This window comes from Ranitomeya variabilis, chromosome 6, assembly GCF_051348905.1.
Source record: "Ranitomeya variabilis isolate aRanVar5 chromosome 6, aRanVar5.hap1, whole genome shotgun sequence".
In the NCBI taxonomy this organism is placed as follows: Eukaryota; Metazoa; Chordata; class Amphibia; order Anura; family Dendrobatidae; genus Ranitomeya; species Ranitomeya variabilis.
In genome coordinates this window covers 243003337-243030043 of record NC_135237.1, presented here as the reverse complement: position 1 = coordinate 243030043, position 26707 = coordinate 243003337, and the positions used below count along the sequence as shown (strand labels likewise).

At 42.2% G+C, this 26707-nt stretch overlaps 1 protein-coding gene across 1 annotated transcript in view; it reads left to right on the top strand.

The window, feature by feature from the left end:
* The window catches only part of LOC143782267 (uncharacterized), a 310572-nt gene that overhangs the window by 143348 nt on the left and 140517 nt on the right, over positions 1-26707 (top strand). The window contains exon 8 of the mRNA XM_077269539.1: positions 17314-17344. Within this exon, the coding sequence (XP_077125654.1) occupies positions 17314-17344 (31 nt within the window). The remainder of the gene's footprint in view (positions 1-17313; positions 17345-26707) is intronic.

The window sequence follows — 26707 nt, the reverse complement described above, 5'->3', positions numbered from 1 at the left end:
TGGAAGTCTGTTTTTCCACCCCAGGGACTGCTTTGGGACGTCTCATGGTTCCTGTGTCCCCCAATGAGGTGATAGAGAAGATTTTTTGGGTTGCTTACCGTAAAATCTGTTTCTCGGAGCCTTCATTGGGGGACACAGCACCCTCCCATATTATTCAGTTACTGTTGTTTTGTGTTCTATGACTGTACTCATGTGTACAGTTCTCATGTTTGTGGTTATTTCAACCTTATTGTTTTTCTCCTACTGCGTTCTCACTAACTGAAGTTCATAATGCCAGTCGGTGGGGTGTACACTGCAGAGGAGGAGCTAACTTTTTTTGTGCATAGTGTCAGCCTCCTAGTGGCAGCAGCATACACCCATAGTTCCTGTGTCCCCCAATGAAGGCTCCGAGAAACAGATTTTACGGTAAGCAACCAAAAAATCCAGGTTTTTTTTTCAAATAAATACATTTTTTTTATGTAAATAAAAAAAGTACACAGTTGGGTAAGCTGCTTCCGTAACGACCCACTCTATAAAACTATCCAACTAGTTAACCCCTTCAGGGAACACCATAAAAAAATAAAGCATTTTTTGCCTTGTTCTTTATCATACCGCTGAAAAAAAGTGTAAAAAAAATGCAATAAAAAAAGAATGTAAGTAAAAATGGTACCTCTGAAAATGTCATCTTCTCCCATAAAATAAAAGCTGACATTAGTGATGAGTGAGTGTACTCCTTGCTCGGTTTTCCCAAGCACGCTCAGGTGGTCTCCGAGTGTTTGACTGCTCAGAGACTTGGTTTTCATCACCCCAGCTGAATGATTTACAGCTATTATCCATGCTGAGTACATGTGGGGGTTGCCTGGTTGCTAGTGAATCCCCACATGTAATCAAGCTGGATAGTAGCTGTAAATCATTCAGCTGCGGAGGCAATGAATACTAACCCCTTAACGACCGCCGATACGCCTTTTAACAGCGGCAGTTAAGGGTACTTAAACCACAGCGCCGTTACTTAACGGCGCTGTGTAAAAAGTGAATAGCGCCCCCCAGAGTTGGATTTTTTCTGGGGTCTCGGTTGCCGGGGGTAGCAGAGACCCCAGAGAACATGATTCGGGGGGGTTTTACCGACCCCCGAGTTGCGATCGCCGGTAATTAACCGTTTACCGGCGGTCGCAACAAAAAAAAATGCAATTTGCCATTTAATTTCTCTGTCCTCCGATGTGATCGCACATCGGAGGACAGAGAAATGGGGACCCCAATCGCCCCCTGATACTTGCCTATCTCCCCCGGTACTCCTCGTGGCTCCCGATGGGCGCCGCCATCTTTTTCCAGAAAAAGAATGGCGGGCACATGCGCAGTGCGCCCGGTACCCGGAAGATCTTTGGGGTCTCGGCTGCCGGGGGTAGCCGAGACCCCAAAGAACATGATCGGGGTCGGTTTTTACCGACTTTTTTTTTTCTTTTTGCTATCGCCGGTAATTAACTGTTTACCGGCGACCGCAAAAAAAAAAGCGATGTCATTCTCTGTCCTCTGATGTGATCGCACATCAGAGGACAGAGAAATAGGGGGATCGGGGACCCTGTTATACTTACCGGTGTCCCTGGGTCCTCCTCCTGCTTCTTCTGCTGGCCGCCGGCTTCTTGCTCCGGTAAGAAAATGGCGGGCGCATGCGCAGTGCGCCCGCCATGATATGCCGGCTGGCAGAGGAAGATTCTTCTTGTTTTATTTTGGTCACTGTGAGATCCTATCACAGTGATCAAAATAAAAAAAAATAGTAAATAACCCCCCCCCCTTTATCACCCCCTTAGTAAGGAAAAAATAATAAATAAAAAAAAAGTATGTATTTCTATTTTCCAATTAGGGTTAGGGGTAGGGTTAGGATATGTGCACACGTAGAATGATTCTCTGCAGATTTTTCCGCAACAGATTTCATAAATCCGCAGGGCCAAAAAGCGTTTTTCCTGCGGACTTATCGTGGATGTACCGCAGTTTTTGTGTGGATTCCCCTGCGGTTTTACACCTGCGGTTTTCTATTATGGAGCAGGTGTAAAACCGCTGCGGAATCCGCAGAAAGAATTGACATGCTGCGGAATGTAAACCGCTGCGTTTCCGCGTGTTTTTTTCCGCAGCATGGGTACAGTGTTTTATGTTTCCCATAGGTTTACATTGTACTGTAAACTCATGGGAAACTGCTGCGGACCCGTAGCTGCGGAAACGCAGCAATATCCGCAGCGTGTGCACATAGCCTTAGGGTTAGGGCTAGGGTTAGAGCTAGGATTAGGGTTAGAGCTAGGGTTAGGGTTGGGGCTAAAGTTAGGGTTAGGTCTGGGGCTAGGTTTAGGGCTAAAGTTAGGGTTTGGGTTTAAGTTAGGGTTAGGGCTAGGGTTGGGGCTAAAGTTAGGGTTAGAGTTTGGATTAGGGTTGGCATTAGGGTTACATTTGGGATTAGGGTTAGGGGTGTATTGGGATTAGGGTTAGGTTTTGAGGTTAGGTTTGAGATTAGGATTAGGGGTGTGTTGGGTTTAGGGTTTTGATTAGGGTGATGGTTAGCTTTGGGATTAGGGTTAGGGGTGTTTTGGGGGTTAGGGTTGTGATTAGGATTGTAGATCGGGTTAGGGTTGGAGTTAGAATTGGGGGTTTCCACTGTTTAGGTACATCAGGGGGTCTCTAAGTGTCACAGCCAATTTTGTGCTTAAAAAGTCAAATGGTGCTCCCTCCCTTCTGAACTCTGCCGTGCGCCCAAACAGTGGTTTACCCCCACAAATGGGGCATCAGCGTACTCAGGAGAAATTGGACCCCAAAAGTTGTTGTCCAATTTATCCAGTTTGTGAAAACAAAAAACTTGGGGGCTAAAAAATCTTTTTTGTGGAAAAAAAAATATTTTTTATTTTCATGACTCTGCATTATAAACTTCTGTGAAGCACTTGGGCATTCAAAGTTCTCACCACACATCTTGGGGGGGTCTAGTTTCCAAAATGGGGTCACTTGTGGGGGGGTTTCTACTGTTTAGCTACATCAGGGGCTCTGCAAACGCAACATAACGCCCGCAGACCATTCTATCAAAGTCTGCATTCCAAAACTGCGCTCCTTCCCTTCCGAGCTCTGCCATGCGCCCAAATAGTAGTTTACCCCCACATATGGGGTATCAGCCTACTCCGCATAAATTGCACAATAAATTTTGGGGTCCAATTTCTCCTTTTACCCTTGTGAAAGTAAAAATTTGGGGGTGAAAAGATAATTTTTGAGGAAAAAAAAGGATTTTTTATTTTCACAGCTCTACTTTATAAATTTCTGTGAAGCACTTTTTAAAGTGCTCACCACAAATCTAGATAAGTTCCTTAAGGAGTCTAGTTTCCAAAATGGGAAAATGTGGGGGTTTCTACTGTTTAGGCACATCAGGGGCTCTCCAAACGCGACATGGTATCCGATCTCAATTCCAGCCAATTCTGCATTGAAAAAGTAAAACTGCACGCCTTCTCTTCCAAGCTCTGCGGTGCGCCCAAACAGTGGTTTACCCCCACATATGGGGTATCGATGTACTCAGGAGAAATTGCACAACAACTTTTGTGGTCTAATTTCTCCTGTTACCCTTGTGAAAATAAGAATTTGTGGGCGAAAAGATCATTTTTGTGTAAACAAATGCGATTTTTTTATTTTCACGGCTCTTATTTATAAACTTCTGTGACGCACTTGAGGGATTAAAGTGCTCACCGCACATCTAGTTAAGTTCCTTAAGGGGTCTAGTTTCCAAAATGGTGTCACTTGTGGAACGTTTCCACTGTTTAGGCACATCAGGGGCTCTTTAAACATGACATGGCATCCACTCTCAATTCCAGCCAATTCTGCATTGAAAAAGTCAAACGGCGCTCCTTCTCTTCCAAGCTCTGCGGTGCGCCCAAACAGTGGTTTACCCCCACATATGGGGTATCTGCGTATTTAAATTTCTGTTTTTACACTTGCGAAAAAAAAAAAATGGTTCTGAATTAAAATGTTTGCAAAAAAGTTAAATGTTCATTTTTCCTTCCACATTGTTTCAGTTCCTGTGAAGCACGAAAAGGGTTAATAAACTTCTTGAATGTGGTTTTGAGCACCTTGAGGGGTGCAGTTTTTAGAATGGTGTCACACTTGGTTATTTTCTATCATATAGAATAGATCCCTCAAAATGACTTCAAATGTGATGTGGTCCCTAAAAAAAAAAAATGGTGTTGTAAAAATGAGAAATTGCTGGTTAACTTTTAACCCTTAACTCCCTAACAATAAAAAAATTTGTTTCCAAAATTGTGCTGATGTGAAGTAGACATGTGGGAAATGTTATTTATTAACTATCTTTGTGACATAATTTTTTTTGCCATATTTCCATTTTTTTTATTAATAATCGCAAGTAATATCGAAGAAATGTTACCACGAACATGAAGTACAATATGTCACGAAAAAACAGTCTCAGAATCAGCGGGATCCGTTAAAGCGTTCCAGAGTTATAACCTCATAAAGTGACAGTGGTCAGAATTGTAAAAATTGGCTCGGTCATTAACCCCTTAATCCCATATGACGTACTATACCGTCGAGGTGGGGTGGGCCTTAATTCCCGGTGACGGGATAGTACGTCATACGCGATCGGCCGCGCTCACGGGGGGAGCGCGGCCGATCGCGGCCGGGTGTCGGCTGCATATCGCAGCTGACATCCGGCACTATGTGCCAGGAGCGGTCACGGACCGGCACATTAACCCCCGGCACACCGCGATCAAACATGATCGCGGTGTACCGGCGGTACAGGGAAGCATCGCGCAGGGAGGGGGCTCCCTGCGGGCTTCCCTGAGACGATCGGTACAAGGTGATGTACTCACCTCGTACCGAACGTCTTCTCCCTGCAGGCCCCGGATCCAAAATGGCCGAGGGGCTGTATCCGGGTCCTGCAGGGAGCACTTCCGGGTCGGAGCAGGCTGCAGATGAAAGCTGCAGCCTGCTCCGATGAAAGTATGATCGCAGATCTGATAGAGTGCTGTGCACACTATCAGATCTGCGATCTGTGATGTCCCCCCCTGGGACAAAGTAAAAAAGTAAAAAAAAAAATTTCCACATGTGTAAAAAAATAAATAAAAATAATTCCTAAATAAATAATAATAAAAAAAAAATATTATTCCCATAAATACATTTCTTTATCTAAAAAAAAAAAAAACAAAAACAATAAAAGTACACATATTTAGTATCGCCGCGTCCGTAACGACCCAACCTATAAAACTGGCCCACTAGTTAACCCCTTCAGTAAACACCGTAAGAAAAAAAAAAAGAGGCAAAAAACAACGCTTTATTACCATACCACCGAACAAAAAGTGGAATAACACGCGATCAAAAAGACGGATATAAATAACCATGTTACCGCTGAAAACGTCATCTTGTCCCGCAAAAAACGAGCCGCCATACAGCATCATCAGCAAAAAAATAAAAAAGTTATAGTCCTCAGAATAAAGCGATGCCAAAATAATTATTTTTTCTATAAAATAGTTTTTATCGTATAAAAGCGTCAAAACATAAAAAAATGATATAAATGAGGTATCGCTGTAATCGTACTGACCCGACGAATAAAACTGCTTTATCAATTTTACCAAGCGCAGAACGGTATAAACGCCTCTCCCAAAAGAAATTCATGAATAGCTGGTTTTTGGTTATTCTGCCTCACAAAAATCGGAATAAAAAGTGATAAAAAATGGTCACGTGTCCGAAAATGTTACCAATAAAAACGTCAACTCGTCCCGCAAAAAACAAGACCTCACATGACTCTGTGGACCAAAATGTGGAAAAATTATAGGTCTCAAAATGTGGAGATGCAAAAACTTTTTTGCTATAAAAAGCGTCTTTTAGTCTGGTTTCACACTTGCGTTTTTATCTGCATGCGTTTTTTAAAAAAACCGCATGTGTGAAAAAATGCATGTAAACGCGGTAAAACGCATGCGTTTTTATAGAAAAACACAAGAAAACAAGAAAAAAACAAAAAACCCTAACCCTACCCCTAACCTGAAATACGTGGCACTGAAATACGTGGCACTGAAATATACGTTTATATACGTATATACGTATATAAGTGCCACGATATTTCAGTGGCCACGTATATAAGTGCCACGTATTTAAGTGCCACGTATTTAAGTGCCACGTATTTAAGTGCCACGTATTTAAGTGCCACGTATTTAAGTGCCACGTATTTAAGTGCCACGTATTTAAGTGCCACGTATTTAAGTGCCACGTATTTAAGTGCCACGTATTTAAGTGCCACGTATTTAAGTGCCACGTATTTAAGTGCCACGTATTTAAGTGCCACGTATTTAAGTGCCACGTATTTAAGTGCCACGTATTTAAGTGCCACGTATTTAAGTGCCACGTATTTAAGTGCCACGTATTTAAGTGCCACGTATTTAAGTGCCACGTATTTAAGTGCCACGTATTTAAGTGCCACGTATTTAAGTGCCACGTATTTAAGTGCCACGTATTTAAGTGCCACGTATTTAAGTGCCACGTATTTAAGTGCCACGTATTTTTCAGTGCCTGAAATACGTGGCACTGAAATACGTGGCACTGAAATACGTGGCACTGAAATACGTGGCACTGAAATACGTGGCACTGAAATACGTGGCACTGAAATACGTGGCACTTAAATACGTGGCACTTAAATACGTGGCACTTATGACTGTCAGAAAATGTTCAGTAAACGGTTAGGGGTAGGGTTTCAGGTAGAATTGGGGAGTTTCCACTGTTCAGGCACATCAGGGGCTCTCCAAACGCGACATGGCGTCCAATCTCAATTCCAGCCAATTCTGCGTTGAAAAAGTAAAACAGTGCTCCTTCCCTTCCGAGCTCTCCCGTGCGTCCAAAAAGGGGTTTACCCCAACATATGGGGTATCAGCGTACTAGGGACAAATTGAACAACAACTTCTGGGGTCCAAGTTCTCTTGTTATCCTTGGGAAAATAAAAATTTGGGGGGCTAAAAATCATTTTTGTGGGAAAAAAATATGTTTTATTTTCACGGCTCTGCTTTGTAAACTGTAGTGAAACACTTGGGGGTTCAAAGTTCTCACAACACATCTAGATAAGTTCCTTGGGAGGTCTAGTTTCCAATATGGGGTCACTTGTGGGGGGTTTGTACTATTTGGGTACATCAGGGGCTCTGCAAATGCAACGTGACGCCTGCAGACCAATCCATTTAAGTCTGCATTCCAAATGGCGCTCCTTCCCTTCCGAGCGCTGTCATGCGCCCAAACAGTGGTTCCCCCCCCACATAGGGGGTATCAGCGTACTCAGGACAAATTGGACAACAACTTTTAGGGTCCAATTTATCCTGATACCCTTGTGAAAATACAAAACTGGGGGCTAAAAAATCATTTTTGTGAAAAAGAAAAATAATTTTTATTTTCACGGCTCTGCGTTATAAACTGTAGTGAAACACTTGGGGGTTCAAAGTTCTCACAACACATCTAGATAAGTTCCTTGGGGGGTCTAGTTTCCAATATGGGGTCACTTGTGGGGGGTTTGTACTGTTTGGGTACATCAGGGGCTCTGCAAATGCAACGTGACGCCTGCAGACCAATCCATTTAAGTCTGAATTCCAAATGGCGCTCCTTCCCTTCCGAGCTCTGTCATGCGCCCAAACAGTGGTCCCCCCCCCACATAGGGGGTATCAGCGTACTCAGGACAAATTGGACATCAACTTTTAGGGTCCAATTTATCCTGATACCCTTGTGAAAATACAAAACTGGGGGCTAAAAAATCATTTTTGTGAAAAAAAATAATAATTTTTATTTTCACGGCTCTGCGTTATAAACTGTAGTGAAACACTTGGGGGTTCAAAGCTCTCAAAACACATCTAGATAAGTTCCTTAGGGGGTCTACTTTCCAAAATGGTGTCACTTGTGGGGGGGTTTAATGTTTAGGCACATCAGGGGCTCTCCAAACGCAACATGGCATTCCATCTTAATTCCAGTCAATTTTGCATTGAAAAGTAAAATAGCGCTTCTTCCCTTCTGAGCTCTGCTATGCGCCCAAACAATGGTTTACACCCACATATGGGGTATCGTCGTACTCAGGACAAATTGCACAACAACTTTTGTGGTCTAATTTCTTCTCTTACCCTTGGGGAAATAAAAAAATGGGGGTGAAAAGATCATTTTTGTGAAAAAATATGATTTTATATTTTTACGGCTCTGCATTATAAACTTCTGTGAAGCACTTGTTGGGTCAAAGTGCTCACCACACATCTAGATAAGTTCCTTAGGGGGTCTACTTTCCAAAATGGTGTCACTTGTTAGGGGTTTCAATGTTTAGGCACATCAAGGGCTCTCTAAATGCAACATGGCGTCCCATCTCAATTCCAGTCAATTTTGCATTGAAAAGTCAAATGGCGCTCCTTCCCTTCCGAGCTCTGCCCTGCGCCCAAACAATGGTTTACACCCACATATGGGGTATCCGAGTACTCAGGACAAATTGCACAACAATTTTTGGGGTCCAATTTCTTCTCTCACCCTTGGGAAAATAAAAAATTGGGGGTGAAAAGATAATTTTTGTGAAAAAATATGATTTTTTATTTTTACGGCTCTGCATTATAAACTTCTGTAAAGCACTTGTTGGGTCAAAGTGCTCACCACACATCTAGATAAGTTCCTTAGGGGGTCTACTTTCCAAAATGGTGTCACTTGTGGGGGGTTTCAATGTTTAGGCACATCAGGGGCTCTCCAAATGCAACATGGCGTCCCATCTCAATTCCAGTCAATTTTGCATTGAAAAGTCAAATGGCGCTTCTTTGCTTCCAAGCTCTGCCATGCGCCCAAACTGTGGTTTACCCCCACATATGGGGTATCAGCGTACTCAGGACAAATTGTACAACAACTTTTGGGGTCTATTTTCTCCTGTTACCCTTGGTAAAATAAAACAAATTGGAGCTGAAATAAATTTTGTGTGAAAAAAAGTTAAATGTTCATTTTTATTTAAACATTCCAAAAATTCCTGTGAAACACCTGAAGGGTTAATAAACTTCTTGAAAGTGGTTTTGAGTACCTTGAGGGGTGCAGTTTTTAGAATGGTGTCACACTTGGGTATTTTCTATCATATAGACCCGTCAAAATGACTTCAAATGAGATGTGGTCCCTAAAAAAAAAATGGTGTTGTAAAAATGAGAAATTGCTGGTCAACTTTTAACCCTTATAACTCCGTCACAAAAAAAAATTTTGGTTCCAAAATTGTGCTGATGTAAAGTAGACATGTGGGAAATGTTATTTATTAAGTATTTTGTGTGACATATGTCTGTGATTTAAGGGCATAAAAATTCAAAGTTGGAAAATTGCGAAATTTTCAAAATTTTCGCCAAATATTCGTTTTTTTCACAAATAAACGCAAGTTATATCGAAGAAATTTTACCACTAACATGAAGTACAATATGTCACGAGAAAACAATGTCAGAATCGCCAAGATCCGTTGAAGCGTTCCAGAGTTATAACCTCATAAAGGGACAGTGGTCAGAATTGTAAAAATTGGCCCGGTCATTAACGTGCAAACCACCCTCGGGGCTTAAGGGGTTAAGTAAAAAAAACAAGTATACAGGCAGAGATGCTTACCTGTCCAAGGCCTCTAACAATTGCACTAACCAAGGTGCAGCCGACCCAAGTTAAGATGGCAATTACACAGGTGCAATAATACCGATAAGGCAGCCACCCTACAATCATGAATTAGCCGCTTGGTGCACCTGTGCAGACAAATAGTCTGTATGTGGCGTGTTAACACAGGAATGCAAAGTATATGGCTCAAAGCCTATTAATGACGCCATGTAGCGGGCCCACCTTAATGTATCCTGTGTGAACAGAGGCAGCCTTATCGGTAGTATTGCACCTGTGTATTTGCCATCTTAACTTGGGTCCGCTGCACGTTGGTTAGTGCAATTGTTGGAGGCCTTGGACAGGTAGGCATCTCTGCGTGCATACTGGTGTTTTTTTGTCTAGAATAGTGGAGGTTTTTCCTCTTATGGTGTTTTTTTTCGGTCATTAAGTACCAAATTGGCTCTGTCACTAAGGGGCCAAATCTCAGAGCAGTCATAAATACTTAGAGATCACCAAAGTGTGCTCGGGGAAAACCCGAGCAAATAGTACACTCGCTCATCACTAGCTGAGATACAGCTCCATCAGCAAAAAAAAAAGTTATAGCTCTCAGAATAAAGCGATGCAAGAAAAAAACTATTTTTCTATAAAATAGTTTTTCTGTAAAAGCACTAAAACCCAAAAAAAGATATAATTTTGGTATCGCTGTAATCGTACTGACCCGAAGAATAAAGCTGCCTTACCAATTTTACCATGCGTGGAACAGTATAAACTCCCCCCAATAAAGCAATTTCTGAATTGCTGGTTTTGTTGATTGTCTCCCAAAAATCGAAATGGAAAGTGATCAAAAAATGTCATGTGCCCGAAAATGATACCAATAAAAACTGTCTCATCCCGCAAAAAAACAAGCCATAACATGACTGTCAGCTGAAATATGGAAAAATTGTAACTCTAAAAATGTGGTGATGCAAAAACTAGTTTTCACAATAAAAAGCGTCTTTTAGTGTGTGACAGCAACCAAGAATAAAAACCCGATATAAACCTGATATCGCTGTAATTACATCGACCCAAAGAATAGTCACCTAATCACTTATACCGCACAAGGAACAGTATGAAAAATAAATACCAATTCTTCACATGCTATTGATTTTTTTTTTCATTCTGCCTCCCAAAGATCACAGTAAGGCTCGGCGCACATTTCAGGGCTGTGGAGGTGGAGTCGGTTTTGGTTGGAGTCGGTAGAAATGTACCGACTCCAGCTTTAAAAAAAAAGTATTAATATTTCATAATTGAACTTTCATATGAATTTTATAAATGTTACTCAAATATATATGTTCTATCAAACTATGAACAACAGTGATAAGCAGTTCTGCTGGAGATAGAGACATTTCTTAGGGTACCGTCTCACTATACGATTTACCAACGATCACGACCTGCGATACGACCTGGCCGTGATCGTTGGTAAGTCGTTGTGTGGTCGCTGGGGAGCTGTCACACAGACCGCTCTCCAGCGACCAACGATGCCGAGGTTCGCTGGTAACCAGGGTAAACATGGGGTTACTAAGCGCAGGGCCGCGCTTAGTAATGTCCGATTTGTTTGTGACAAAAATGAAATAGTTACCAAGACATTGGCAGTAAAAGACACCAAAGCTCATCACACCAGTGAGTTTCTCCAGGTCTTGGCGGAAAAGGTTCTGCAAGACTTTGAACTTAAAAAAGAGCAAGTTCTTTCTGTCGTAACTGACAATGCTTCAAATATGATAAGTACTATTAAGCTAATGAATGAGAGTAATGATGGTGACCAGCAGCTAGAAGAACATTCTGGGTCCACAGACACAGAAATGTTTGAAATAGAGGAATACTGTATTGTAACTGAGGAGCAAACTGAAGTTGCTTCAGATGAACAGCAACATGATGGTTTAGATCTTGTTGAAATGTGTCAATACGTTCTTTCATTCATCACATGCGCTGTGTTGTGCATACGCTACAGCTGGCTATAAGAGACAGTCTGCAAGAAGGACATGCTGCTGCACTGATTGGCAAGGTGAGAAAATTGGCTACTGTTGCCAGAACCCCTAAAGTTGACTCAATTTTGAAGAGACGTGCTGGAAAAGGGGCAATTATTGATCAAGCCACACGATGGGGCAGTACTTTCTTAATGATTCAGCGCTTGGTTGAACTGAAAACCTTTCTTGTAGACATAGCTAACCCTCAACTGACGCTAAATGAAAGTCAATGGAATCAGGTGACTGAGCTGGAAAATTGCTAGATCACCCATTTACAGTGACTAAAAAATTACAAGCAGAGGACTTAACTCCAGGTATTTTCTTAAAGGAGTGGAAGAACCTGATGTTTCGCCTGTCCCAAAGAGGAGGGTTAATTGCAAGTGGCATTGCTACATCAATGAAACGGAGAGAGGAGCTACTATTACAAAATAACATTCTTTTGGCAGCTGTTTATGTAGACCCAATGCATCGGATTCTTCTAGATGATCAACAGCTAACTAAAGGAAAAGAAGCTCTGTTTGAAATGGCAGTAAGGTTGAAAGGGTTGCAGAACAGTCAGGAGGAACAAGAAGAATTTGGTCGTCCTGCCACATCTTCACCCTCATCAACTGATGAAGAATTTAATTTCGAAAAATATTTGGATCACAAGGACCGTGCAAAGCATTCCTGCATAGAAGAAGAGTCATCCCCATCAAACACAGCCAGTACATTTCAGCAGAATTTTTCATGTGCACTAAAAGAAATTGAGAAATTTGACCGTTCATCTAAAATAACAGTGCAACAAGCGATTCCTCTGTATCCTGACATTGTCAGAGATGTTGCCCAAGTGGTTACTGCTTTGCCACCAACCCAAGTTAGTGTAGAGAGGTTGATCTCTGCTCTCAAAATAATTAGATCAGATTTGAGGGCATCCATGAAGGAGGATCTGACAGAGGCAATACTTTTTCTGAGGACAAATTTATAGATTTCTTCTTAACTGCATAAGTGTTTATTGCATATTTACTTACAAGAGTTTAGAAAAGTTTATAAAAGTTATTTGCTATATTCTAATTATATTCTAATAAATATAGTTTTTGCTCTAAGTAGTCTGATTACTTATATGATGGTGAGAAACTGAATAAGCACGATGTTAATATTTTACAACAGTAAATTTATTGTTACGAATTGGCCATTTATGAAGGAGTCGGAACCTGATAAAATCCAGGAGTCTGAGTCGCAACTGTGGCTTACCGACTCCACAGCCCTGGCACATTTATCATGCTCTCTGTGCGGAGTGCTTGTACTGGGGTTTCTGTGTAACTCTGAAATACGTAATTCAGACAGAACCACAGGCTGAAGATTCCCTGTAGTGAGACAGGTGGAGGCACTGTGGACGTCATGGGACCTGTGATCTGGCGGTGTCCGTCTTGTTAGGATTGCGTGAAAGTGCTGTTGGCCACAGTTTTGTGCACTTCTGAAAATGACAACGCTGAACAGAGGCCACATGGAATCCAGAGTAACTCTGCTGCCTCATTATAGTGAATAGATCCCTTGGTGGTTTCCTCTGTCATGTCACTTGGAGATTTAGATGGAAACCCCGATGTAAGTGCTCAGCGTAGAGCACTAGATAAATGTGATCCCAAACGTTATGAAAAGTGTTTCCAATGAAAGCGTCAATCCACAAAAAAAGCAAGTCCCTACTCAAGTCCGTCATCTGTTAACGGAAATATATTGGGCTTCCACGTTACTGGTAGCACAAAGGCTCTGGAAAAGCGAAATGCCTACTTGCTCCCCCCAAAAATCTCAACAAAATCTCCACTTCCAAATCCAAATGCCCACTTCCTTTGAGCGCCAGTGTGCCTAATTCCCATTTAACGCCCACATGTTTAGCATTTTTGTAGTGATAAGAGCCCATCTAATTTACAGGTGCGCGTTTCCAGAAGCATGAGCTGGGCATAATGTACTGGTCACTACAGCATACTGTTCACTACAACGGCAGTTTGCAATTTTCACTCCGCAACATCTACTACTGCCAGTTTCTGGAAAGCGCCCATGGAGTCAAAATTGTCACTACATCGGTGGATAAATTCCCAAAGGTTTATAATTTCCAAAATGGTATCACTTGGAGGGGGATTCTGTGTTTCTATCACTTAGAGGCTCTTTATATGGAAACCGCTAACTATTCCAGGAAAATCTGCATTCCAGGATGCAATAGCGAGTTTCTCCATATAGCTAAGTAGTACTGTACAGCCACATATGGGGGCATTGACACGTTCAGTAGAAATTGTGAGACAAATTTTGGTATCATTTTTACCCATTTCCTTGTAAGAAAATGGAAAACTTGGGGCTAACTTGCAATCTTGGTGGTAAAAATGTAAATTACTTTATATTCACTGCCCAATGGTATAAAAGTCTGTGACACACGTGGTGTTAATATAATCACTGCACCCCTAGATTAATTCATTTAGAGGTTTAGTTTGTAAAATGGGGTCACTTATGGGTGGTTTTGCTGTGTTGGCACCTCAGTTGCTGTGCCAATGTAGCATGGCACCCTCAAACAAGTGCAGCAAGATCTGCACTATAATATGGCGGTTATTCCCTTCCAATCCCTGCTGTGCACCCAAACAGTTGTTTTCCTTCACATATTGGGTATCTGCACGCACTCAGGAGAAATTGCACAACAAATTGTATGGAGCAATTTCTCCTGTTACCCTTATGAAAATGCAAAATTTGGAGCTAAAAAAGATTAATCTGGGAATAATTTGATTTTTTTTTTTTTTGTTAAGTTTTATTTTCACAGCTTAATGTTATAAACTAATGTGAAGCACCTGTGGGTTCAAGGTGTTAAATACACATCTAGATAAATTCCCAAAGGTGTCTAGTTTCCAAAATGGTATCACTTGTTTTGGGGTTTCCACTGTTTAGTCATGTAAGGGGCTCTCCAAACATGACATGGTATCCGCTAATTATGCCAGGAAATTTTACATTCAAAAAGTGAAATGGCGCATCTTCCCTTCCGAGCCCTGCTGTGTGCCCAAACAATAGATTTCCCCCACATATGGGGTATCGACATGCTCAGGAGAAATTGCACAACAAATATGGTCCATTTTCTCCTGTTACCCTTGTGAAAATAAAGTAACAAAATAATTGGTTCTAAAAGTAAAATGTTTATTTTTTCTTCCATATTCCAAAAATTCCTGTGAAGCACCTGAAGGGTTAATAAGCTTCTTGAATGTGGTTTTGAGCACCTTGAGGGGTGCAGTTTTTAGAATGGTGTCTCTTTTGGGTATTTTCTGTCATATAGGCCCCACAAAGTAACTTCAAATGTGAGATGGTCCTCGCAGCAAAATTTGCAAAACCATTTTTTTGTTTAAAAATGAGAAATCGCTAGTCAACTTTTAACCCTTATAACTTCCTAACAAAAAGGCATAAAATGAAGTTTGAAAATTGCGCAATTTTCACCAAATTTCCGTTTTTTTTTCACAATTAAACACAAGTCATATCAAAATGCATGACGCCAAAAAAATGCTGCGTGTGCATGCGTTTGTATTTGTTTTTGTCTTCGTTTGCGTTGGTTATGCGCATGCATTCGATATTTCCAGGAGGGCGTGTCTCAATCGGTTCCTGGATGTGCGCAGTCCGAAGTACGCAAGGGTATCGACCACATGTCCTTGTGTACCAATGCGTTCCCATAGACAATAATACGTTGTTTATACGCACTCATCCGCATTCGCATGCCTGCACATATTTGACGCCTCAAAAAATGCAACATGTTGCGTTCGCCGCACACCGCGAAACAACGCATGCGGATGCATCTGCATTCAAACTGGTGCAAATGCATGTCCCTGCTTACGCTATGTTAAATATATGTACGCAAGACGCATGCAGATCTACACGCAGCCATACGCTGAGCACAGATACGCTAATGTGAACCCGGCCTAACATGATCCGCCTGTAATAGCAATGGTGACATCCCTAGAACAGTGGGAGGGAAGTATATGTTTTGTCTTTTTCTTGGTCTGCTCTTCGGTGTTCACCATCTGGGATAGTGATGTAGGTTTTCAGCAGATGAGGCAATCCCAAATATAAGTAATTTTATTTTTTTTTTTTTTTGGGGGGGGGGAGAGGATAGGTCAGAGGAAGTAATGTTTTATTGAGAAAATTGCTATGTTGGGGAGGTTTTTTAAAAATGTTTTTTTAAATTACCTAACAGTTCACCAAAGGGACTTGAACATGTGCTCCTGTGATCACATAGGTAGTGCACTGCACTTTATATCAAACCCCGCTTGTAAGAGCACCCGATAGGCTGAGTCTGACTCGGTGACCATTGTTAGGCCTCCGTTTGAATTTACAGACCATTCGCACACTGCGGTAACACAGTGCAGATACCAATGGCCTGACGGAGGGGAGCGTTCTTCCTCTGTCAAACACTTCATGTGCTGCCAGCACAGTAGATTAATGATGGGTTAACTCTTAAGAGTGAGACAAGTGCTGTGCTTGTCAATTTCCAGCAGTCCCATAGAGAATGAATGGAGTTCAGCTGCTTGTGCTCGACCTTTGCTTCATTCTGTCGGGCTATGTAGAGCCTTGCTCTCTTTATTAATGAGTGTAAGGCTATGTGCACACGTCCGGAATTGCCTCCGAAATTTTGGCAGCAATTCCGCGACTGCCGCGGGTAAAACGCATGCGGAATGGGCATGCGTTTTCCCTGTAAACACTAGCGTTTTACAAGCGTATTTAGCTTGCAGAATGCTAGCGTTTTCCAAGCAAGCTGTAGCATCGCTTGGAAAACTGATTGACAGGTTGGTCACACTTGTCAAACATAGTGTGACCAACTTTTTACTATTGATGCTGCCTATGCGGCATAAATAGTAAAAAGATAGAATGCTAAAAAATAATAAAAAATCATGATATTCTCACCTTCCAGCGTCCCCTGCAGCCTTCCCTCTCCTCGCGATGCTCCTGGCATCTTCTGTTCCCAGTTGCCTCGCGGCAATGACCCCAGATGACTTGGCGGTCTCACGAGACCGCTACATCATCACAGGTCATTGCCGCAAAGCATCCCTGGGAACGGGAGCATCGCAAGGAGTGGGAAGGCTGCCGGAGATGCCGGAAGGTGAGAATATCACAATTTTTTAATTTTAATTTTTTTTTTTTTTTTTTTTTTAGTTATATGGTTCCCAGGGCCTGGAGGAGAGTCTCCTCTCCTCCACACTGGGTACCAACCGCACATGATCCGCTTACTTCCCTCATGCTAGGCATAGCCCCATGCGGGAAGAAAGCGGATCAATGCATTCCTATGTGTGCGTAATCACCGCGATCCCACACACAAAATGAACATGCTGCGTTTTTTTCCGGAATGCGATTCCACTGCAGAAAAAAACTCAGCATGTGCACAAAATTGCGGAATGCATTCTAATAGGATGCTTAATGTATGCTTTTTTTTGCGTTTCTATAGCTAAAAATCCTGAACGTGTGCATACAGCCTAAAAGTGGTTTTGACCCCTGCGATCATTAAGTTAATCCCTATCGTTTCTACAGGGAATAATTATATACCTGATACATCTCCTTTTATTACTGGTAAACATTTTATTTTGTTTTTGATCTTGGATAGTCCTTTTTGCTTTTTTAGCCTGTTTTCACCTTTACCTTTTTAAAGTATTAGCCTGACGTTTTCTCTCTTCACTGTACAGTTTTATTGTTGCTTCTTAAGTTATCACTAAATATGGCAATTCTATTTTGGACAGTCCAACTTATTTATTTTTTTTTCTTTGCTTAGGTTCTGGAAGGATTTCAAAGGTGGGGTTACGGTAAGTGAGTTGAACACTTGAACTTTTATTTTCATACTTTGTGGAAATAATTTTGTGGCATTTGCTAGTTTGTAAGTATATGTTCTGGAAAAAGGGAGAAATATATTCCTGCGAAACTGTAAAACTTCACGTTTATTTTAAATAAAAATGTCATCAAATATGTTCTACTCGCACTAGACACTCAGCTTACATATGCGTTTCAGCCTCTCGAAGTACCATTTTACTGGATTTCTTGAGTGAATCTGACCGTTCCATGCGCCTTCTTCCCTAATGCTAATGCATATGCAGAATTTGGTGAGCTGACTCTCCCTCACCTTTTTTTATATTGCATATTATCTACCTGTACTTGTTCAACTTTCCTCCTAGACTGTACAGGTTTCCTGTTCTCAAAATGTCAGTTGATGGGAGGCGCATGTGACAGGACCTGGCCATCGGCTGCCTCTCTAGGGCATATTTATCAAGCTAAATGCTCAAAAAGGGGTTTAAAATGTGTGCAAGAAACATCAGTGTTACATAAATTCCACCAGATTTATGTGATTTGTGGGTTTATTTATTTATTTTTTTTAATTTCTTTTTGCGCCTTGTTAAAAAAAAAAAAAAAAAAAAGTGGCAGTACCTTTCTGGACGGCTTTTAGACAAAGGTAAGGCAACTAATAAATTGTATAAGGACACCAAAAAAGATTCCTCTATATATGACAAAAGGCATCTCCAATGCATTATATCGTGAACAGGTAGGGAAGCAATTCAGGCTAATATTTTTCAAACATTCTTTATTTCTACAAACAAAAAAACTGACCAGCACATTCCAACTTGTGTGAACAAGTGCCAGCTAACACAACAATTTTAAGAAAATACAAATCTGCACTCTGGATTGTTTAGAATGGTAAATCTAGAAAATTGGGACAATTTTCTAATTTTACCATTGTTTATTTCTAGTTAGCGCATCTCAGATTTAATTTGATATTTTTTGTATTCTCATCGGACGCAGTCCTGTGTACACCAATGCTAACGGTGCTTCTGAGTATGCAGCTCTAAAATAAGCAGTTATGTACAGTGCTAATACTCACCTTTTTCCCTTTTCATGGTAGATTAAAATTAATTTATCAAACCGCATGAATCACTAAAAAAAATCTGGCATATTTTAAGATAGTGCAAAGATAAACTGGACAATCTAATAATTAAACAGTAAAAGCTGTAGTCCTTCAAAGTTTATCTTCTTAATCTATTGCAGTAATCCTATTTTATGGCACTGTGTAATTGCAAATGCTCAGTTTGCCTTTCTATAATTCTTCTGTTTTCCATTAGGTATATGACATCACGTGATTCAAAACTGACTAGCTGAATCCTTCTAAGTTCTATGTAGAAACAGGAGATCCAATTTTCCCTGTATGACTCATGAGTCTCTGCAAAAGTCCCTGGCAGAGAGCTGGTCCATCAGTTGAGATAAATACTGTGTATACTTGAGAATAAGTCGACCCAAGTATAAGTCGAGACCTCTAATTTTGCCAAAAAAACCTGGGAAAACTTAATGACGTGAGTATAAGCCTAGGGTGGGAAATGCAGCAGCTACTGGTAAATTTCAGTAATAAAAAGATACCAATAACTCAAATTAATTGAGACCTCAGTAGGTTAAATGTTTTTGAATATCCATATTGAATCAGGAGCCCCGTATAATGCTCCATACAGTTCATGATGGACCCAATAAGATGCTCCATACAAAATACGCCCCATATAATGCTCCATACAGTTCATGAAGGGCCCAATAAGATGCTCCATACAAACTACGCCCCATATAATGCTCCATACAGTTCATCATGGGCCCCATAAGATGCTCCATACAAAAATATGCCCCATATAATGTTGTATAAAAGGCTAATGATGGCCCATAAGATGCTCCATAGAATAATAGGCCGCATATGCTGCTCCATAAAGGTTGATGGCCCCATGAGATGCTCCATAGAATAATATGCCCCATAAAAGGTTGATGGCCCCATGAGATGCTCCATAGAATAATATGCCCCATAAAAGGTTGATGGCCCCATGAGATGCTCAATAGAATATGCCCCATATGCTGCTGCTGAGATTAAAAAAAAAAAAAATGCATACTCGCCTCTCATCGCTGGGCGCCAGGTGCAGGAGTCGCCGCTGGCTCAGGTCCCCGGCACTTGTGATATTCACCTGTCTCCGTTCCATCGCCGTGCGCCGCTGTTTTCCGGGTCTCTGCAGTGACTGTTAAGGCAGAGGGCGCACACTAAACACCTCATCGCGCCCTCTGACCTGAATGTCACAGCTAGAGGATGCGGAAGACAGAGTGCGGCGGTGGAACGGGGACAGATGACTGGCTCACCCTTCCCCATCATACTCGCCCTCCTGGTGTGGTCTGCACATCCCTGCTTCTCCGATGGTTTCTGGCACGTGCCAGGAGCTTGTTCCTGTGTTCATCGGTAACATGGTACCGATCATTAAAATAATGAATATGCGCTCCACGCCCATGTGAGTGGAGTCACATCCATATTCATTACTTTAATGAGCGGTACCACCTGACTGCTGAACACAGGAAGCGCTGCAGGCACCAGAGACCATCAGAGAAGCAGAGACATGCCGGGAGGAGGTGAGTATGATGTGACAGCTGCCGCTTCCCCTCCCCTGCCGACCCCCTGGGACAGTGGCTCAAGTGAAAGCTGAAAGAGGCACTTTCAGCCTAAAAAAATGGGCTGAAAATCTTGGCTTATACTGGAGTATATACAGTAATTTCTCCAGGGACAACAGGCTTCCAGTTTCTACATAGAGCAGAGAAAACAGAAGAATTACCTGGGTATAAGGGCAAAATGAGCACTTGAAGTACCCCCCCCAAAAGGAAAGAAATTCATGAATAGTTGGTTTTTGGTCATTCTGCCTCACAAAAATTGGAATAAAGAGCGATCAAAAAAATGTCACGTTTTGTGCGAAAAAGGTACCAATAAAAACGTCAACTCGTCCCCCAAAAAACAAGACCTCACGTGACTGTGGACCAAAATATGGAACAATTGTAGCTATCAAAATGTGGAGACGCAAAAAAGCGTCTGTGTGTGACGGCTGCCAATCATAAAAATCCGCTAAAAAACCCGCTGTAAAAGTAAATCAACCCCGCCCCCCCCTTCATCACCCCCTTAGTTAGGGAAAAATAATAAAAAATTTTAAAATATATTTATTTCCATTTCCTATTAGGGTTAGGGTTGGGGCCAAAGTTAGGGTTGGGGCCAAAGTTAGGGTTGGGGCCAAAGTTAGGGTTGGGGCCAAAGTTAGGGTTGGGGCCAAAGTTAGGGTTGGGGCCAAAGTTAGGGTTGGGGCCAAAGTTAGGGTTGGGGCTAAAGTTAGGGTTGGGATTACATTTACGGTTGGGATTAGGGTAAGGGGTGTGGTTAGGGTTAGGGGTGTGTTGGGGTTAGGGGTGTGTTGGGGTTAGGGGTGTGTTGAGGTTAAGGATGTGGTTGGGATTAGGGCTAGGGGCATGTTCGGGTTATGGTTAGGGTTGGGATTAGGGTTAGGGGTGTGTTTTGGTTAGGGTTTCAGTTAGAATTGGGGGGTTTCCACTGTTTAGGCACATCAGGGGCTCTCCAAACGCGACATGGCGTCCGATCTCAATTCCAGCCAATTCTGCGTTGAAAAAGTAAAACAGTGCTCTTTCCCTTCCGAGCTCTCCTGTGCGCCCAAACTGTGGTTTACCCCAACATATTGGGTATCAGCGTACTCAGGACAAATTGGACAACAACTTTTGGGGTCCAATTTCTCCTGTTACCCTTGGGAAAATACAAAACCGGGGCTAAAAAAATAATTTTTGTTAAGGGGAAAAAAAAAAAAAAGTTTTTTATTTTCACGGCTCTGCGTTATAAACTGTAATGAAACACTTGGGGGTTCAAAGTTCTCACAACACAACTAGATAGGGTCCTTGGGGGTCTAGTTTCCAATATGGGGTCACTTGTGGGGGGTTTCTACTTTTTAGGTACATCAGGGGCTCTGCAAATGCAACGTGACGCCTGCAAACCAATCCATCTAAGTCTGCATTTCAAACAGCGCTCCTCCCTTCTGAACCGGTGGTTCCCCCCCACATATGGGGTATCGGCGTACTCCAGGACAAATTGGACAACTGTTGGGGTCCAATTTCTCCTGTTACGCTTGGGAAAATACAAAACTGGGGGCTAAAAAATATTTGTGGAAAAAAGATTTTTTATTTTCACAGCTCTGCGTTATAAACTGTAGTGAAACAGTTGGGGGTTCATAGTTCTCACAAAACATCGAGATAAGTTCCTTAGGGGGTCTACTTTCCAAAATTGTCACTTGTGGGGGGTTTCCACTGTTTAAGCACATCAGGGGCTCTCCAAACGCAACATGGTGTCCCTTAGGGTATGTGTCCACGTTCAGGATTGCATCAGGATTTGGTCAGGATTTTCCATCAGTATTTGTAAGCCAAAACCAGGAGTGGGTGATAAATGCTTAAGTGGTGCATATGTTTCTATTATACTTTTCCTCTAATTGTTCCACTCCTGGTTTTGGCTTACAAATACTTATGGAAAATCCTGACCAAATCCTGATGCAATCCTGAACGTGGACACATACCCTTTGATGTGCAGTTTTTAGAATGGTGTCACACTTGGGTGTTTTCTATCATATAGACCCTTCAAAGTAACTACAAATGTGATGTGGTCCCTAAAAAAAAAAAAAAAGGTGGTGTAAAAATGAGAATTTGCTGGTCAATTTTTAACCCTTATAACTCCCTAACAAAAAAAAAAAATTGGGGGGTTCCAAAATTGTGCTGATGTAAAGTAGACATGTGGGAAATGTTACTTATTAAGTATTTTGTGTGACATATCTCTGTGATTTAAGGGCATAAAAATTCTAAGTTAAAAAATTGCGAAATTTTCAAAATTTTCGCTAAATTTCCATTTTTTTCACAAATAAACACAGGTAATATCAAATAAATTTTACCAATACCATGAAGTACAATATGTCACGAGAAAACAATGTCAGAATCATCAGGAACCCTTGGGGGTTAAGGGGTTAATAACTACTCCATAATGTGTATATGTAAGCTTTAGAACAGGTTTATCAGGTTCCCCTTCATACTGCCATTTTTAGATCAGGAGTGTCATGCAACCTGTGAGGAAGGTTCTACTAACGACTACAGGAGAGCTTGTAAAACTTTTATTTGTAAGTGCCACAAAATTATGTGCCTAATAAACTTGTTACATCTAAAAAGTTTATTCATGTTATTTAGTGATGAGCGAGTGTGCTCGTTACTCGAGTTTTCCGAGCATGCTCGAGTCTCAACCGAGTATATTGCCGGTGTTCGGATGCGATGCTCCGATCCTTGCTCTGCATATTGAGTGGCTTAAAGAAAGATGCAGGGATTGCCTGCCATACACGGTTAAGCTGTAGCCATGTTTATTGGCTGTATTACAGCCACTCAACATGCGGGGCATGGATCCGAACATCGTATCTGAGCACCCGGCAATACTCTGTTGAGACTCAAGCATGCTCGGAAACCTGGAGTGTAGAGCACACTCGCTCAGCACTAACGTTATTTTAACTCTTTACTGTTTTTTTTTTGTGTGTGTTTTTGTAAATGCTCTATTTAAATATTTCATAAATGTTGACTTCTGTTTATGCATTTTAATACTTTCTGGTAAGTTTTCACGGTCAGGAAACGCTGCGAATTAGACGCTGTGTTCAGCCGCTGAGTCCAATCTGCAGCGGCCAGATGTTACAGCATAGTGGATGGGATTTTATGAAATCCCATCTCCACTATGCTTTCAGACGCAGGTGGCAGATCTGCGTATACACACATGCGGCGCGTCTTTATAGGCCGCAGCATGTCTATTTATCTTGCGGAGACGCTCAGTTTCCACAAGATAAATAACACCAACCTATGTATAGGATGCGGTGATTACGCATGGTTCAATGAACACATGCGGAATCACCGCGTGTACAAAAGTTGGCAGTGCTTTGGATGGAACAGGAAGCTGCTGCGTCCAAAGCGCAGCCTTTACTGAACGTGGAAACATGCCTTAAAGGTAAAAGTTATCTCTTCATGCCACAGCACTGCTTTCATGTGCTCATTGAGTGACACAGTCCTGTCTTCATCCCAGAGTTAAAGGGAACCTGTCACCCCCCCCCCCCCCAGGCGTTTGAAACTAAAAGAGCCATCTTGTGCAGCAGTAATGCTGCATTCTGACAAGGTGGCTCTTTTAGTTCTGGGTGCTGTAACTGCAGAAATAATCAGTTTTGTAATTTGTCCTAAATAGCTTTTCTTCAGACAAGGAGGCAGGCCTTTCCCCCCTGCTGCAGACGCCTCACAGCCGTCACTCAAGTCTTCTTGGCGCTGGGCGCCGCCTCCTCAGCGCTGTTTTAAAATCAGCCGGTGCCTGCGCTCTTTTGTCATGCCTTGGGCAGGCGCAGTGAGCGCTGCCCGTCCTCTGTCCTCATATGCAGTCTAGCTGACTGCACCTGTGCTGCCGCCCTGCCTGTGAATCCCATCTCCGCAGTGTCTTCTGATTTATTCACACTGCAGGGCTGGGATTCACAGGCAGGGCGTCCGCACAGGCGCAGTTAGCTAGACTGCATATGAGGACAGACGGGCAGCGCTCACTGCGCCTGCCCAAGGCATGACAAAAGAGCCCAGGCGCCGGCTGATCTCAAAACAGTGCTGAGGAGGCGGCGCCATGAAGACTTGAATGACTGCTGTGTGGCGTCTGCAGCATTGGGGGAAAGACCTGCCTTCAGGACTGAAGAAAGGTATTTAGGACAAATTAGTAAACTGATTATTTCTCTAGTTACAGCACCAATAACTAAAAAAGCCACCTTGTCAGAATGCAGCATTACTGCTGCACAAGGTGGCTCTTTTAGTTTCAAACGCCTGGGGGAGGGGGGGGGGGGTTACAGGTTCCCTTTAAAGTCTACGAGCACCATCTTTCTGACACTGCTCATTCACTTCTGTTTTCACTAACATGGCAGCAACAGATTGGCATATAAGAAGTTATCAGAGCCATGGTAAATGGGGATTGCAGCATTTGGGGTGTTTGACAAACAGACAGACAGGAAGCATATTTTAATTGCCAGTGCACAAACTATTTAGACAAACGATGCATATAAGTAGTGTATTATCTGTGTATGTTATCTTGTAGAACTAATATTGTAAAAGAAGATTTTAAAAAATGTTATTAAAAGTTAAAATGTATTTTTTAAAATTCCAACCATTCCAAATGAAAGCACTTTTCAGGGAATATGTGATCATGTCATCAGATAATAACCTATGTCATATTTGCACAAACCAGAAGGTGAAGCCTGGATTTCCTGACATCTACCTACAGTATCAAGCTTCTTCAGCGAGTTGGAATCCTTTGTTTGTAATATCATTCATCAGATACTCCGCGGCTTGCGCTTCCTGAGTTCTAGTCACGTCAAAACGTATCCCTTTGACAGCTGACCCTCTTGCCAGTTGGCTTCATTTTGTTTTTTGCTCTGCCCTTGTGGCGTTCTTGTCTCTAAACAAGGGGCCACTTTTAGATGCATTTAGTGGCTATTGTGGCCTCACTTTTGAGGCTGCGAGTCCATCCCTCATGATAACTCGATCCATAGGGTGGTCTTAAGTCTATCCTAGTCTTTTTTGCCTACAGTCCTTAATGGCTGGGTTGGAGAATGCAGCAGTGCTTCCATCTTTTTACCTCCTATGTTGAGCGCTGGCCAGGTCATCTTATTCAAGCGTCAAGGCAGGTTGCTGATAAGATTGACTTTTGTTACTTTGCATGGACGGCCAAGATGTTTGGAGATTTTACTTCTCAAATGGTCACCAAAGAAGTCTACCTCCTCCTCTAGAGTTTATCGCTGGTAGGTGATGAGTCAGGGCGGAGGTATGTTCCTTTCTACATTCCAGGGGAATCTGTCTTTTTCCTGTAAGGGCGGGGATTCTCTTTCCACAGCTTGGACTCCATTTGAATAATCCTGAGTTTAAAAGGCAGTCAAAATTTTGAGTCCAAAACTTTCGCTCTTTATTGAGCCCTGGGCATCATCCGTGGTTTCCAAATAGACCTTTCCCAACTGTCTCCTTTTATACCCAATTTCTTTAACATTTAATTCATTAGTAGGCTTTTGAGTTTGCTGTTTTGAAATTTTCAGGCATTTCGGATTAGTTTTGTCCAACTATGATTAGGGACCAAGGGCCTTAGATGTCACATTTCTACCATTACATTTAGAAAGCCTCTTGTTCTTGGGTGAGAACCTTTTTTGCAGCACTCTTAGGCTATGTTCACACTTTGCGGTTTTTGCTGCGGAGCAGTTTTCCATGCAGGGTACAGTACAATGTTACCCTATGGAAAACAAAAAACGCTGTGCCCACATTGCGGAAAATCCCTTTAAAAACCGCGCGGAATTGCTGCGGAAAAAAAGGAGCATGTCACTTCTTTCTGCGGATTCCGCAGCGGTTTTCAACATGCACCAATAGGAAAGTGCTGTTGAAAACCCGCAGAGGAATCCGCAGAAGAAACCGAAGGAAAATCCGCAGCGGTTTTGCACTGCGGATTTTCAAAATCCGCTGCGGAAAAATCCGCAGCAAAATCTGCAAAGTGTGAACAAGCCCTTATGGCGATATCCTCCTCTTTCATTTTTGAATGATTGTCTTGAGTCATGGTTGAGTGCCCATCGGAGATTTTTTATTTTTTTTTCAACCTCTGTAAAGCTCTCAAGCAATCCTCCAAAGAGGACGCGCTCCTATTTTTCTCCTTTTCTGGGACAGAGTCTTCTGACATTCTGCTCCCTCCCTACGCCTTTCTGTCTTTCGTCTCCATAATGACACTGCTCTCCTCTAGATAATTTGCCTGTCCTTTCCTTGAGGTTCCTCCACAATCTGATGTAATCAGATCTGTGCAACTCTACCTGTCTCTAAAAGATCTATTTCGACTTTTGCTTACCTTTTGTGAGTTATCATGGTTTACTCTGACAGAGGTTTGACCATCTCTATGGCTACCATTGTTCTCTGGTTTCGATCTGACAATGCGGATGGTCTGACTAAGCTAGAGTGCCTCTTCCAGGCTGTCTACCCCCGCTGGGTAGAAACCTCCAGGTCTTGCGCTTCCAGACGTCTGTTTTTCTATCAGATTTTGCTACTTCTTTAGTCTTGTGTCTGCATCGTTGTGGAGCTCTTACCTTTGCGTTTAAGGATGCAGATCTTTGCAGAAATTACAAGCTGCAGCGGCTCGGGCAGTAACCTGAGAAATTGCTAGTCTTCCTTCTGCAGTACTGGTATTTGTTTTCCCACCCCAGGACAGTTGTAGGACATGCCATGATTTTAGTGTCCCCCAATGAAGCAACCGAGAAGTCAAGATTTTTGAT